Source organism: Toxorhynchites rutilus, chromosome 2, assembly GCF_029784135.1.
Source record: "Toxorhynchites rutilus septentrionalis strain SRP chromosome 2, ASM2978413v1, whole genome shotgun sequence".
Taxonomy (NCBI): domain Eukaryota; kingdom Metazoa; phylum Arthropoda; class Insecta; order Diptera; family Culicidae; genus Toxorhynchites; species Toxorhynchites rutilus.
Window position 1 is genome coordinate 259,656,327 of NC_073745.1, and position 17,505 is coordinate 259,673,831.

Sequence of the window (17,505 nt, forward strand, 5' to 3'; positions counted from 1 at the left end):
CAAGAAATCTGGAGATACATTTTCACGCTCGTGACATTTGTTTTTCGTATCATACATTCAATAAATGGTTACATTTGGTTGATGTTGATGTTTAGGTTTATGCTTGGCAAAATTGTTGCATGTTGAACAAAAAATTATATTTTTCTGTTATTCTTTGTTATAAAAACTAGCTCGAGAGTATGTACCGTAAGTACATTATGCAGAAGTGTATTTTCAAATAATATTGGCAACCCTCCTTCGCCGAATTGATCAATCAGTCCGAGTTTGACAGTTAACTGGTCTGGAATCGATCCCTCTGTTGTCTGGTCTCGTCTCAGGGGGCTCATACACAGTTTGACCAAATATTTGACTCTTTTTGTCAGATAAAATTTGATCAACGTGTACTGATTAAATCTATTCGACAAACAAGACGACAAGCAAATATTCAGTTATTGGATACTCGGAATATTGTATCGATCTGTTCTTCGAATCTGTCGGTACAAGATTAGGTTACCTTAAATATTTCATTAAAAAAATTTCCATGTTCGATATTTGACATTGTTTGCCACTGTTGATAATTGAAGAGTGGCAATTGAAATTTAAAAAACCTCAGCTTTCAAGAAAAAAATATAAAAAAATATGGCGCAAGGACATGTAAACTATCAAAAACAAATACAATAAAACAATTACGAAAGTAAAATTCTATGATGTATTTTTTCAAAAAGACTAGGTAACTGGCCTCTATTTGAGATGTCCTTCATCCAAAACAAAAGTAAAGGTAAAAAATTATTAATTTTCGAAAATAATCATTTTTGAACAAAAGGGGAAAAATTTGATTTTGCGGACTCTAAAATTGAGATGGGCTTCCTGATGAAAAAATAGAAAAACTACGAGTCTCATATTTTGCGATAAACAACAAAACTACTAATTTTCACGAAAATTCGAGAACCACTATATCGGTTTGGCATGGATTGGCTTTATACACTCCCCCAAAACAACACCACATGCCGTTGGCATTATTTGTATGATCAAAGGTGGTTCCATAATCGAGCCCATATGTATAACCAGTGTCAGTCGCGTGTGTGACATCTCTTGCCCAGACCGAGTTTATCATCGGTGGGGGGAAAAAAAATTCCGGCAACCCTCATAAATAGCATGATTGGAAAAGATAATTTAGTGACAGCATCGAGACTGATAGGCATCCAGAGGTATCAGGTTTCGTTGAATATTCATGACCCCTGGCGACAATTTGTGTGCGCCTTCGTCCTTCGGTGTGTTTATTTTGAGACGCCTGTTCCGCCGAAAGATGTAGATGTAGTTTTTTTTTCGTTTCTATTGGCAATTTATCACCTACGCACCGGTATTGACATGTGGATAAAATGAGCGATTCTTCGCATACATTGCACATGTTGGAATGTGTGTCAGAAATCATGAAAATATCTATATTCCGTTTCGCAGTTGTCGCCAATCAAGTTATCAAATATCGGTTGTAATTCAATGAGGAAACGAATACGAACTAATTGATATACCATCGGAGTTTATTCGTCTTCAAAAAATTATCGATGTCGAAATGCATTTGATTGCTATGAATAACTTAGTATCAAAAAAGATATTCCAATTGAACGACAACAATTTAACGATTCAATTGTTGAACTTTGTTATTTTCAAAGAATCGTTGAATTGTATGTCAAATTGTAGCAAGTATATATGATGATTAGATGATTATTTACAGAGTGATCAATTGTACTAGATAAAGTGAAAATGACCTAATTTTATTTTGCACTAGCTGACCCGGACAATTTCGTCCCGCCCAAAATTTGCTTTTCGTTATCAATACTTTCAAACATTCACGTTTTCTTACTAAGCGCAAGTTCATGAGTCCAATCGCAGAATTGTTCATTGATTGATCTTCTAATCGACCTCGTTGAATTTACCTTTTACTATAAAATTCCTAGTACTTCTACCAAAACTCATCATTATAATATCAGATTATTTTCAGACACAATTCTCGTTAAAGATTTTTTAACCACTTGCAAATAACACGTTTCTCCGTTACATGGAATACATGTTTGATACTGAAAATTTGATAGAATAAAGGCAGACCCCTCCCCTCTTCTCCCCTTAGAGATGGGGGAGGAGTGTCTTTTCACCACAGAATAGGTTCGTGTCTCCTAAAATCTTCACATGCCAAATTTGGTTCCATTTGCTCGATTAGTTTTCGAGTTATGCAGAAATTTGTTTCTCGTTTCTCGCCCACCCTAAGAGATTAGTTTGATTAGTTGATTAGTATGCAGAAATTTGCCTTTCATTTGTGTGGCAGCTCCCCCCTAGAGCCCCCCCCCCCCTTGGTGTGTCTTTGGTGTTGGTGTGTCTAACCACCGTACCTAATTTGGTTTCGTTTGCTTGATTAATTCTCGAGTAGTGCAGAAATTTGTGTTTCATTTTTGTGGCACTAACACCACCCCGCCCCCCTACTCCGCCTTAGAGAGAAGGATGGAGTGTCTAACCAACGTGAAAACATTTATTGCGCCCTAAAACATCGATATACCTAGTTTGGTTTCGTTTGCTTGATTAATTCTCGAGTAATGCAGAAATTAGTATTTGATTTGCGTGGAAGCCTAAGAGAGGGGGGAGGAGTATCTAACCACCATGGAAACATTTATTGCACCCTAAAACCTCCATATGACTATTTTGGGTTCTATTTGATTGATTAATTCTCGAGTAATGCAGAAATTTGTTTTTCGTTTGTATGGCAGCCCCCCTTAGAGAGGAGGGTGGAGTGTCTAACCACCGTGAAAACATTTATTGCACCCTAAAGCCTCCATATACCTAATTTGGTTTCGTTTTCTTGTTTAATTCTCGAGTAATGCAGAATTTGTGTTTCATTTGTATGGGAACTCCCCCTAAGAGAGGGGGGGACGAGTATCTAACCACCATAGAATCATTTATTGCACCCTAAAACCTCCACATGCCAAATTTGCTTTCGTTTGCTTGATTAATTCTCGAGTAATGCAGAAATTTGTGTTTCATTTGTATGGCAGCCCTCCCCCCCTTAGAGAGGGGGGTGGAGTGTCTAACCACCGTGAAAATATTTATTGCACCCAAAAACCTCCATATACCTAATTTGGTTTCGTTTGCTTGAATAATTCTCGAATAATGCAGAAATTTGTGTTCATTTGCATTGTTTCATTTGTATGGCAGCCCCCCCCCCCCCCTTAGAGAGAGAGGGGGGGGGGGGGTGGAATGTCTAACCACCATAGAAAAATTTATTGCACCCTAGAACCTCCACATGCCAAATTTCGTTTTATTTGCTTGATTAATTCTCGAGTAATGTAGAAATTAGTGTTTCATTTGTATGACAGCCCCCCTTAGAGAGGGGGGAGGGGTCTCAAACTATCATGAAAACCATCCCCGGCCCCCAAAAACCTCTACATACCAATTTTCATGTCGGTCGGTTCAGTAATTTCTGGGTCCATAAGAATCAGACAGACAGACAGACAGACAGACAGACAGACAGACAGACAAACAGACAGACAAACAGACAGACAGACAGAAATCCATTTTTATATATATAGATAAGCATACCAGTATCGCCAATCTCAAATGCTCTCGCTTCCACGTAGATAATCTCCCGATTCTGTACTCCGAGGGATATACATTTCGTTCGAAAGTGATATTTCGATCTAGTTCGAATTAGTCATTCCCTATTTCGATCGTTTTGCTCGTGAGATGTTCGTAAACAAAACAGCACGAACGAAATACATTTGATTTTAAAAACAACTTGAACGTAACAGGGAAAAAATATTCCGATTCGATCGAAGTCCAGAATCGGGGTGAACATGATGATATATATCCCATGATCGTCCAAGAGGTGGAAACACTTCCGATGCAATTCTACATGGCTAAAATTAATTTTCGGTTCTCAGCTTCTATCACGCACAACATTCAAAAAAACAAAACTAATTGTAACGAAGTTTTCATCACTGTAGTAGAAACACTTTCAAAACAATAACATTCCGAAACAAAATAGAACCAATCACTAGGGGCGCTGATATAAATTGAACTATGGAATAATGAGGGTTGGGAATACTATCTCGTCATTGCGCTCATATTCTGCTGTATTCTACAGGGCGATGAATGAGTCCAACCGTTTATTTTATTTCTTTTTGCTGTTTTAAGACAAGAAATCTAAAGGCGAACAGTTCATATCGGAAGTCGTCTGTATCTTGCTGAACTCTAATATTATTTCAGCAGAGGAGCTATGACAGATGATAAACATTGAACATAAAGAAAATGAAACGAACCGTTATTTATGATTCACTCTTAATAATGTGACACTATAGAATTGCAAATAACCTAATTTAAAAAATAAGAGATAAGCTTCTTCAACTCTTCAAAAACATCATACCAAGTCCTTCGTTTTTTTTTTCAGGAGAATGTCATTGTTCTCCTCGGATGTCATTGCCATCTTTTTTTGCGTAGAGAATACTCATCAAACTTTTCCCGTTACAATACCTCCCGTGAATGAATACTCGAGGCACCGCCAGGCGGGAAAACTTTTCCATCATTCGACAAGAAGCTGAAAAATTCAACACAAACATTCGAATTTGCATGTCTTCCAAAATCTTTTGGTTTTCCTTTTTTCCATGGAATTCCGAACAAACCACAAAGTCGACGGCGACGGAGCTTTAAAAGTTGGAAAACATACAATAAAGTTACATCCGTCTTTTTCTGCTAGCGGGAGCAATTTAGGCCCCTTTTGGGAGAGGATTTCCGTTGCCGCCCCTCCGTCACGTAAACGCTGTGGGGGGGTGGTGGGGGGCGGGGGTAAAAATCATAAATTTGGCTGCACCGTTACAGCGTTCAGTGGGGGTAAGTGAGAGAAAAAAAAACTCCGGAGATATATATTTTTCCTAAGAAGATTACACGGTATTCTTCTGAAGGATTCTCACGTCCTATTTGCTTTGAATGCATTTCCTTTGTGGGTTTGGGACGTTTTCGGTGGGAAAACCCTTGAAAATGGAAAATCAATGTTCATGGTAAAAAAATAAATTTTCTAGCATTCACCATTAGACAGCTTATCTACTACAAGTCAAAAACTTCTTAAAAACAATGATCTTATTTTGTTTTCTCTTCCATTTCATTACAGCAACATGTGGATATATACACTCATCAGCCTTGTTATAAGCAGGATATTGGATATAACAGCGTTCTCCATCAACACAGATAATCAGGTAAATCCGAAGAACAAACCTGCTGAATGGGCAAAGTTTGTTTTCGCTGAGTAATCCATCAACAACTGGCAAAGTATCGAATCATCTCCCACCCTTGCGGGGAAAATTATTTCCTGCTGATAGCAGGACAAAACGCTCCCACATTTAATGTTGGTCACAGTAATATATTTAGACCTTCATTCTTGCTGCCAAAAACTCGAATAAAATTGAGTGCCGAAATCCTCCATTAACTTAATTTATTGTGCTATATATCTGCTGTTGCTTCCCCGGTCAAGTATCCGTTTCAGTCGGGTTCAGAAAGAGACAACGGCTCTTTCGAGCTGCTCTGGAAAAGGGTGCGAAAAAGAACGGAGCGGGAAACACAAACCAGAAGACTTCTTCCTTCTAATCCCGTAAATATTCAATAATCTATATTGAGCCATAACTTTAATCCTCTGGGGGAGCGAAATGGAAGCACGAGTTAGGAGCAACTTTTAACGATTTTCCATCCTAAGACGATCGGTCGGACTCATGCTGAGTTGCGTCTCGATTTTCAACCTGGACTTCAGGGGGTAGAGGTCACTCGCCCGGTTCAATCCTTTTAGCTTTTCAGTGCCAGAGAAGGGCATTAAAAGGCTAGATTTGGAATCTAGTTTGGTATTTGGGAAACAGAATTTGTTCCAAAAGGATAGCCAAAGCGGGATGTCCCTTATTTTTGGTCTTGTATCTGACATTTAAAGTCAAAAGAACTACAATGATTAACATTAATTATTAATGATTAACAAATTGAGTATTCAGTTTTGAGAAGGGTTATCAGGTTCGATCGCCAGCTTCTGCAAGCTCAACCATAAAAGTTCAATGAAAAAGACTCGGATTTATCGACGTAAGGATAGCTTTCCGCCTTGTTCTTTTGAGCTCAGTTGTCAAAATTACATCGGAATGCCTATTGCTCACATTTAATCAAATAACAAATGTATATAAATACTTTTGAAATTATTATTTATCAAACTCTCTCTCTGATAGATGCGAACCAAATAAAATAACGAAACTAATGACTGTCATAAAAACTTGTCGAACAAGCGACTGAAGACTGTAAACACCTGTGAATCGCGTGTAGCGGTAGCAGAAAAAAAAGTTTGATCGATTGTTCGACTTCATAAAACCAAGTGTTTTTTTTTTCGTCTGCTTTCGGACGTTCCAACAAAATTTATTACTTCTTTGTTCGTTAGGCTGTTGTGTTGCCCATCCCTGTCTCTGGCCAACGCGCTTGTAATTACGCTTCCGGACAACGCAAATCCGGAGCATAAGGGGCAGCAAGTAAGTGGATCGCTATGAAACAATGTCTGGCGGAAAAATAATGAGCCAAGCTTATGAATGATTGAGTTCTGGCAGTAAAATGAAAGCATGAAAAATTTTATCATTAGCCTCAGAGGGGTGAAACATATATAACAACGAGAGAGGACGAGAGGAAGCTCTGTATTCATTACCAAGAAAAGAAAATGATGCCTAGGAAAATCAGAGTTACTAATCTTTGCGTAAGATGATGATGATGAAGAACGGCAGCAGCAGCATTCCAGAACCTTGTTGCTGAAGAGGGGTTGGAGTTCTTTGTCATTTTCGTGTAACATATTTCAACAGGGTTACATTGGTCAAATTTATCGGTACTTGAAAGTGATTATTTTTTGTAAATAATCAAGCTGCTTCATTAAATATGCTTTCATATTAAAATTAACTCGCCTACAGACTGGTCCAGAAAGTAATAACACACTCACAACATGCTGATATTTTAGTAATCATCATTAAAAGTTTTTACGTATTTGCTGAAAAATGGAAAGGCTACTCGCTGAAAAACGTCGGGTCTTTGTGTGCAAATGGTGTTCTTGAGGTATCATATGAGACATTCGGGTACTACTTCTAATCTACACACAGCAATACACTGGAAATGGATCTGCTTAAAAAAGTTCACCGATTAAAGCTGAGCTCAGGCAGACTGTTAACTTCGTTGCTTACTGACTAAATGGCGCTTGTGATTGGTAATCCGTTCTCAGTGTGTAAGTTTCGATGATTCGCACTTTAAATACTAAATTAGCAACTCCACAACACGCGTAGTACTCTTTGATTCTAACGCCCTTAGGATCTCCCTGGGTATCCTGAGCAGGGCTCTGCATAGTCATAGTCAACTGAGGATAGTCAGCTGACTATCTGACTGACTATATCTGTATTCAGCCCAAAAAGACTTTTGGCTTCTTCACGCAGTTTCTCCGCCAAAACGACTAAACAGTATGTCGGGCGTTTAATCGCTATCTTTTTTTTTTTTTTTTTTTTTATCTGTATTATAGTGACTTTCAACTCATTTGGCTGGTTCGTCACTTTTACTTCCATTTTTGGAAGAATGTCGGGAGTGAGAATTGAACTCGTGACCTTTAGCGTGAGAGGCATGGATGTTACCACTACGCCAGATCGCCTCCACTAATCGCTATCTCCCTCTACCGACTCGACTATATCATTTAATTCTTCCTAGTCAAATTGTCCTCATTGCATTTTGAAGTGACTTCCCCCAAAACGAATTCGTTCCTCTCTTCCTCTCTCCCATGTACGTGTGCATGCAACGATGTTTGAGTTCAACGTGGTTTGACATACTCTACAGGTGAGCTAGATTCTTTTGTATCGTACACGAAAAATTACTCACACGTATAAAATAGCGTGCAGTGTATGTGCGCTATTTTGCACGCTATTTACTTATACTAACGCGAGGACCTTTATAGCATACTTGATAAATGTCTAAGTTCGTTGGTTTGAGTTCACGATGGGTAGATAATAAACCGTCCATTGATAGGGTAACTTCTGTTTTGCATCAGAAATCATGTTTTCGTTCCTCTTTATATGGACGTAAAAATAAGATTGCGTACGCGGGTATAAATTTCGTTCCTAGGGGAGTAGAAATGTGAATTTAAGTCAGTTGAATAAAGAGGCAGATTTGTATTCATTAGTCGAGTCAGTTAAAATAACCACTGACTGGACTAGTTTACCAGTCATCCTCCCTAGTCAACGCTAGTCAATTCATTTTCTAGTCAAGTCACTTTTTGTTGTGGGCGACTGCCGAAGCAGTGTTAGTCAAAGCGAAGCTACTGAGAGTAGAGTCGGTCTTCATTTTTCACCTTCGAAGAATCCGGGCCCTGATCCTGAGAAGTAAACTAACAAAATTCGTCTTCAATAAACCTGAACGATGGCATAACTCATTACTAAACATGCATTTCTTCAATCCAATACGCGACAACGAATGTTATCAATAAAAAAAAAATGAAATCATTCGGATCAACGATTTATTTTTTGCTCGTTGTACTTAGTACTCCAGAAAAACCGAGTAGCACATGAAAGTGCAAAACAACATATCTAAAGCCGTAATATATAAACAACATCACACTCCGCTCCAAAAATTGGATGAGACTAATATACACTGCGTTTCACAACTCATCTACACAGAGGGTACTGCTCGTTCAAGCTCTTTAAATCACTCATATTGCTTGTAAGCTGCATCTACTATTCGTACGATCACTCCTTATAAGTTCATTATTGAGTTTTGATATGGTAATTAAACTGACCAGTCCAGAATCTGAAGCCCCTATTCAATAAACCATGCATTGACTTTCCGGATGCTACGAATTGATGCCAAATTACCCAGTTATCACAGTTTAATAGATGACACTTGTAGTATGACTTATTACCATCATTGAAGGGGTGAACGATCCAGAGAACAGTCGTATTTTAATTCCTTGGGAGCAGCAGTCGTTTTCAACTGCTTCAGCGGCTAAAACGCAATCATGAAACAGGTCAATGTTATCTATTAGTGCTGTTAAAATCGAACGAAGCCATCACGGGCGAACTGGGGAATCTAATTAAGGGGGACCCCGGTCTGGAAGATCGGAAAAATCGAATTTTCGTTTTGCATTTTTGGGCAGCTTATGCCCTCAGAAATGTTGTCCTAAAAGGATTTTTCGATATTTTATTTTGTAGGGAAGTTACAGCCAAAAGTATGAGTTCCCTCAAGGGATATAGTATTCCTGTACAAAATTTTGAACGCGTGTTTTTCGAAACTATGTTTTTTCAGCTGGTGGTATCGATATCTCAGGATCTACTCAACCGATTTGGCTGAAATGTTTTATCAGCATGTAAAATTGAATTATCTAAAGCGTTACATAACCGTTTTTCGATATCTCATTTTTTATTTTTTTATGAGCTTCTAAACAGTGATTTTTCATGAAAATGACTCATTTTTAACGGGAATGATAGCTGCCATTGTAAATGTTTTTCAATTTTCAAAAACCATGTTCGGTCGTGTTGTGTGGCACGTGGCGCCGTCCTGCTGAAACCACATGTCATCCGTATCCATATCTTCAATTTGTGGCAAAAAAATCGGTTAACATGCGGCCATAGCGCTCACCATTCACAGTTACCGTCTCGCCGTCCTCATTTTCAAAGAAATACGGCCCGATGACTCCACCAGACCATAATGCGCACCAGTGACTTTTGGCGGATGCAATGGCCTCTCAACAATCACGTGTGGATTTTCTGAGCTCCATATACGGAAATTTTGGGTGTTCACATAGCCAGCGAGCTCGAAATGTGCCTCATCGCTGAAGAAAATTTTATGCGAAAATTCAGCATTTTGCTACTGTTGTTCGTTTACCCAATCGACGTATGCCCGACGTATTCCATGGTCACCACGCTCTAATTTTTGTACCAGTTGGACTTTATATGGATGTAGGTGCAAGTCCAAATGCAAAATTCGCCACAATGATGTGTTTGACAAGCCCAATTGCTGAGCACGCCGTGGAATCAAAACATTCGGGTCATCCTCTACACTGGCAGCAACAGCAGCAATATTTTCGACCGAACGCACATTACGATGATGCACAGGATTCACAATATCCGCTACGGATCCAGTTTGTTCGAATTTACGCACTACATTAGCGATTGTGTGCTCTGTAGGCCGTCCATGACGACCAAAATCCGTCCGTAATGCTCGAAAAACATTTGCCGGGTTTTCATCATTTTTATAGTATAATTTAACAAAATTAACACGTTGTGCGATGCTAAATCGATCCATATTGTAAAATGGCAGACATTCAACTAACGATATGACGCTTTGGTTGACAGCTATGTCAAACGGTTGTCAGCGCAGGGCTGTATACTTTCGGAAGCCCGAAATGGAAAACCCTGTATATTCTTGCGTGAACGGAAATAACTTCGATAGAATAGCAAGAAGAATACGTTTACCCGCTAAGATAGACCATTCGCTCACAACTCTATGATTGAAGCGCCAAAATTGAATTTAGCGAAGTTCAAATTACTTCCTTATCCCCATTACGATCCGACGGCGGTAAGCACTTTCCGGGGTTGATAATGATGCTCGCGGATAAAATTCGGAATTGGAGTAATGAAGTTAGTTTGCGAACCAATTCCGTTTGTAGTCAGCATTCTACAACGATGTTATAGAAGCATGGAAAAAGGTTTGGAACTCATAAAACTTAGAAAACAAAATTTTCTCTGTTTTCGGTTATTTATTTAGTATATCTAATAACCATTCTCATCATCTAGTATTCTCAGGTATTGTTTGCAGTTGAGAAGCAGGTTTTTGCATCTGCTCCTCCATGATGGATTAAATTCCGTCAAGGCAAATAATCTATTACTATATATTTAATACCGATTAGTGTGGTCTTTCTGTATTTCTTTCTTAAATTTGGCTTCAAAAATACATACAACCCTAGATTTTTACACTCCATCCTCCATTTTCCTCGCGATTTCAACATTTTTGTATAAACAATATCCAAATAATTAGTCGTCGTTCGTTTTTCAAACAGAACGAATTTATTAATTTCGTTAAATGATAGATGGCACTACGTCCGCATCTTCGAACTTTCATTCGCACAAGCCCCTTCACATACCAAACTCAATTCGCCTAAAGCCAGGCGCATCGCCAGCGAACTGGAAGCCTTTTTGAATGAGCACTATGAATTATTGAAATTCTTCAAATCACACATGGTCGAATTGCACAATTACAATCACGCTATTGTCATCAATTCTGATAAAACACCAGCTGAAGAGCACGTGTGCAGTTCCAATGCGTATGTGGTAGCTGGAATAATGGTAGGCGACTGCACAGTGACATGAAATTGTGATTCGAAGAAGAAACAATAATCTGGATTTCTATGCCAAAAAACACGCCTTGAATATTTTGAGTGACAAGTTCTAGACAGTATTGCCACAAGTACAGATTTATCTGAAAAGGTACAGATTTTTTCGTTATTTTTGGTACAGATTCTGTACGGTACAGGGTACAGATTTTCGTTAAAAAGTACCGATTGGTACAGATTTCTCCCTCGTGTAAAATTTCTTACATTTGAACAAAGCAACATTACGGTACTTGACGATTTTTACGCCGACTTGACGACTTTCAATTGCTTTTTGGAGTATGTTTTTCCCCAGGTCAACAGATGGAATCGTTCGTTCCAGACTGAAAAACCTGAACTCACGATGCTTCAATGTCCAATGCTATTAAATCAGCAACGATAGGATGAACGCTATTTTAAGATTAAAAATTTGATAAAAATTGTGACTTTGTCCTCTTATGGTAAGAATCTCAACATTTATCGTTGACGATTACTTCCCCTGGGGGTACGTGAAGGACCGTTGCCATGTTAATAAACCACAAAATTTGGAGGAACTTAAGAAAGAAATAACTCAGATTTTCAATAGCATCGAAGTCGTAATGTTAGAGTTGTGCATGAAGAATTTTGTTCACCGTTTAAAACGCCTTATCGAAAAAAGAGGTGGTCACATCGAAAATGTCCTAGAATAAGCTTTATTTTTGTTTTTTAAAAGTAAAAATCGGTTCGCTTTAGTAGAAGTTATTAAAATTTGTTGCGTGAGCGTTTAATCTGAAAGTCCCTGTATGTATAAGCATCATCAAATACTTGCAATTGACTTGCAAATGTAAATGCAGTATTTATAGTAAATAAATGAATATTTTTTCACGCTACTAAAATGGATTTTTCTCTACAACGAATATTTTCGATGCTACAGATTATTGAAAGAAAAAGTGCTGATGAGAAAAGTTTTCAACCCCTCTGGTATAGATAAAAATGTGGCAACACTGGTTCTAGAATATATATGCCACAGGAATCAGAATTTTTTTTATTAACATCGTTACTTTTATGAATATGTGGATAGAGAAGACGAAACAACCAAGAGAGTACGTTCGATATCTTTTATGTGTGTCGGACAAGCAAACCATTTGTCATGACAATTGTCATGCGAAAATGCGAAAACAGAATAGAAACTGAGAGAGGTTGGCGTCGACATCATGCCTCATACCGTATGTTTCTATTCTGTTTTCGCATTTACGCATGATAATTGTCATGACAAATGGTTTGCTTGGTGTCGGATGATAATTTGACGCGATCAGAACAACGAACATCTTCGATGTCGTTAGCTGTATCAACAACTTATGGTCGACATGTACGCAAAGATAGAGAGCGAACGACTGCGATTTCTACGACACAATTAACAGAAGAGGCGTGAGGAATAATCACCTCTATTCCGATACACGATCGGGTTTGAAATTAGCAAAATGATGCATTTTGTAACCCGTTCGACTTCGATTGAGCACATTTATCAATCCGTTCGACTTCGAATTATTTCGAAATTTATTTTTCATCATTGCAAGGATGCCAAATTTGCAGACATGTTTGCAATTTTGCTGATATTTAATTTTTGTCGCAAACTCTATCTTGTTGCAGACTGCATGGATATGGTATTTCTCTTCGTTTTGGCTTGGTTCAGTTCTCAGCGCTAACAACCTCTTTTTTCACAAAGCTCACATCGACATTTCAGATTTTTGTCGAAGACCTTCAAATAAATCATCTGGCATCTCTGGAGGTGATGACATTCACTCTAACAAAGGCCAAAACGAAAACAGAAAAAGACGGGTGGGTAATGTCGGGGACATAACCGGAGTGACGTAGGACTATACAAAGGGGACAGCTTTTGTTAAATATATATTTTAAATATATTGTTTTATTTTCTTCTCCTACGTGAATACCTACCTATCTACCTGAAAAATGGATTAGTTTACTGTTTACTCTTTATGAATATGTTGATGGTTCTGAAAAGAACCTTTGGTGTTGTGTTTTTGTTATCACTCGATATTCCCATCTTGTTCGGTTAAACCTTCCTGTTTAGCTATTGCGTTTGCCACTCGCCACAGCTTTCACAGTTGGAAAATTTCTTCCCATCCAGCTTGTGACATGTTGTTCAGTAAATTACATTTAATGCGACGTGCCGGAGAAACACTTTGCCACTCACTGAAACTAATTGTTGCCTTGATGAGCGCCGAACCGAAGCTGCTCTGTTCTTGATGCGGGTTTTCTGATTGTCGTGAGCAGCTTTGCAAGCCAACTCGAGCACTCCGACGGCCGAAACTCTATAATCGCTGTTAGGTATACTGGTGCTCCGGCACCAATCCGTTCGGCCTAGTTACTCTTGCGGAGCAATCAGTGAATGCGGCCAACAGGGAACTGGAGACCTGCACGGTTCGAGTGAGACTTTGCCTTTCCCTTAACTTGCCCTCCTTTGTTTCGTCTACGATGCCGATGCCGTACAACCACACGGGTTTACGGTTTGAAAGAAAATGAGATAGTTTTTTGGGGTTCGAGTGTTTTATACTCTAGCGGTACACACTCACAGGATAGAGACAAATCGGCAGACTCAGCCAGAGGGGCGAGTCCAACGAGACGAACGAATGAGCGTTAAAAGGGAGCGATGGCAAAAAAATACATTCATTACGATTTGTTCGCTCGTTGGATGTGAATGCAGGCTAAAAAGGGTCCTTTTCAGGATCACAAAATTATCTTCAAACTAAAGAGTTTATTGTTTTGTTATCACTCGATATCCCCATCTTGTTCGGCTAAACTTTCCTGTTTAGCGATTTGTTGCCACTCGCCACAGCTTTCACAGTTGGAAAATTTCTTAACATCCAGCTTTGTGACATGTTGTACAGTAAATTACATTCAATGCGACGTGCCGAAGCGCCACTCAGTGTCGCATTGGAGGCGATTTTAACCTGTAATTGAACATTTGCGATGACAGTGGTACAGTGTCGACTTTCAATGTGGGGTCATAATTTGGATCTCTATGTTTACAAAAATGTCCAACTAAATAAGTCGCATTACATGTCCGTCCAATTAGCTAAATGTCGAACTAATTGTAAATTACTGTACTTTCAATCTGGAAACAATTTAAGAATTGGTGAAAATTGAATAATCAGGAAAGTCCCCAACTATCAATAAGCTCAGAACAACTGCCAAATTCACATACTCATCAGATCCTGGCAAACAAATTATGAAAAAATCAATTTGTGTTTTTTTATTATTTTGGATAATGTTTTAGAAAGCATTGAACTGTATTTCCTAAACTCTTTTTTGGAAGGTTTAATGGCCCTGAAAAGCGCCTTGTTTTATGAAATGGTTACAATTTAGAAAACTTAGTACTCGTGGTACTAAGGTAAAACCATTTCGAACGCTCTCGATTCCGCCTTGTTCTGGATTTGCCACCAAAGCAGTTTGTATAAAGAACAAACTTTTTTTCTTCTGCCACCTGATGCCATTTTGCGATTGCGTTTGCCACTCGCCACTCGCTGCAACTGCGTGTTGTCTTGATGTCCACCGAACCGAATGTGTTCTGTTCCGAATGCGGGTTTTCTTATCGTCGCGAGCAGCTTTGCCAGCTAACTCGATCACTTCGCCTTTCCCTTCACTTTTCCTCCTTTACCATGTCCAAACATGGTTGCTTGGGTTGGTTTGTTGATGTGTTGTGATGCGAACCGATGTGGTGTACGGTTTGAATGAGAATAATCGTTACGGTAGGAAGGAAGGTATTGTATTATAGAGACTTTAAACTTTTGCAGTTCATTCGTCTCTAGCCTTGAGAAAGGCCCTTTGAAAACTCTACTCTATTCTACTCCAGCGCTACCACCTCCGCCCTCTTGCCTTGAGAAAGGCACTCGATCCCTCGCCGTCCAGCCCGTCCAGCAACGATGTTGTCCAGTCGGTGTTCACACAAAGAATGATCGTTACGGCAGCGGAGCGGGGATTTTTAAGCTGACTGGCTGGCTCGAGAATTACGCATGTGTGAGACTGCGACCAATGTTTCGTTCATTTTTTCTTTTTCCTTTCCAATCGTGCTGCTGCTCTGGTTGCCCGTTTTGGTCGGTACGATTTGAGGAGCACAAAATTGACCAATCAAAAATGGGCACATAGGGCATTTTGACAATGCTTGATATTTCACAATTATTCAATTATTTATCTCATGAAAAATTAAATGTTATTCGTTATGATAGATGCGTAGATATATTTCCTATCAATTGATGCAAAAACCTTTGCGATCTATTGAGAAATGCTCGAGTTATAAGCGTTCCAAATCTTGCATTTTTTCCCACTTGTTCAGTGCCTAGATTTCCATTTCACCCCCTATATCTTCCGGTTAGACGTAGTCCTACGTCAAAAGGAATTCATTTTATTTGTGCAAAGGTTTGGTTTTTATAGAAAGTGCTGAAGCAGAAACAATATTTTAAAAAAAATATAAATAAAAAAAGTAAATAAAAAAAGATGAAAGCTTAAAATAGGACACTGGTATAGATTTTTAACGTATAGAGTAAGTTTTTTCCGGATAAGCCTAGGATGTTAGCTAGCTTAACCCGTAATGTTTGTAAGGGAAGTGGGGGCATAGTGGTCACCCTAAGGAATATGCCCATTTCCAGCGTCCACATACCACTTCAATACCCGTTTCTCGAAGAATATTATAGTTCAACTCATTGTTGTTCAAGATAGCAAACGACTTTTACTAAAAAAAATCAAAATAGTACACTTTTCATCATCAGAAAAAAAGGTGAAAAATCGAACTTTTTTTTTGCTTGTAGGTAAAGTGGTCACTTGCAGATATCAAGCTAAATGGGATAGATTTATGCGTTTTTTTGTCCAAATTTGTTCAAATCATATTTGATATTGTAGGTACATGTATGAAATAAGCTTGGCTTATTCACCTAGAGTCTCAATTTAAATTTTCTCATGCATACAAAAACGTAGTAAGAAACTCAAAACGTTCCGCATAATGAGGCTTGGTTTAGTTGGAGTGACATATTTATCCAGGGTCCAACCCACAAAAAGATTATTTTCAAGAGCAGAATGTGATGCGGTATATCAGCTTTAGTGAACAGAACATTGTAAGTCGTTATTCGCCTATGATCATTTTGCCCCCAAACATCAAAGTAATTTCTATTGTCATTAATCGCTGAGATTGAACATAATATGTGCTCACCTCTCCTAGAATATGTGAACAGTCGTCCAAACTGATGATTTGTCCAATACACCAGATTGAATAAACTAAATTTCACGAGAAAATCCTTAGAAACCATGCGCACAGAACTACGGCCTAATGGCTATCGAGAGAACAATTCTCGCGTAACTTTTGAAAAGGTCCAATGTAACATTTTCGTCAACTCGAGAAAAACTAAGTTGACGACCCGAACATTAATCTGCGAATTGTATTGAAAGGTATTAATCTCTATCGCTACTTTCACCACTAGCAGTCAAGAATAACTCTGAAAAACCAATCGTAACTGTTGTTCAGTGATTTGAGCTTAAATTTGAAGCCTAGGAACGAAAAATGTTACATTGGACGTTTTGACTGCCGCGTTTGCACATTGGACATATTACGTTGCACGATGCGAATCTGAAACTAACTACCAAACAGCAATTCGAATATCAGCATTTCGTTCTAAAGACATATTATTGTTGTTATCACTCGTTGAATTGCACTGAAATCGCTAACAACGCCTGTAAGAAGCAAAAACCCAAAACGACCGAAGTACGACTTTGTAGTGTTTTGACTGCTTTGTTACTTCGGACGTTCCGAGCGTCGGAAGAAAGTGGTATCCGAAGTAACAGCCGAGTGGTTAAAATACGAATCTGCACATTGGATATTTTTTTGTATCGGCGATAAAAAGATGAAGAAGATAGATACATGAACGGTTATTTTTTTAATGCATTCAATGATTGAAAACTAAGAGCGTGCATCCATTAACTCGATTTGTTTACTTTTGTTACATAGGACCTTTTCAAAAGTTAAGCGAGAATTTCTGTTTCTATTTATATTTTGACATGCGACAGCTTTACTGAAGTACAGGGTGACTCAAAAGTCATTAATTTCTTCAAACATAAGGTGACTATTAATACGGCATCTAAAGTCAATAGTTATA

The 17,505-nt window shown here is 38.6% G+C and overlaps 1 protein-coding gene across 2 annotated transcripts in view; it reads left to right on the plus strand.

The window, feature by feature from the left end:
- The window catches only part of LOC129769152 (uncharacterized), a 314,394-nt gene that overhangs the window by 195,939 nt on the left and 100,950 nt on the right, over window positions 1-17,505 (plus strand). For both annotated transcript variants that reach the window (XM_055771242.1, XM_055771243.1), the window contains one exon: window positions 5,129-5,213. In XM_055771242.1, the coding sequence (XP_055627217.1) occupies window positions 5,133-5,213 (81 nt within the window). In that variant the 5' untranslated portion in view covers window positions 5,129-5,132. The remainder of the gene's footprint in view (window positions 1-5,128; window positions 5,214-17,505) is intronic.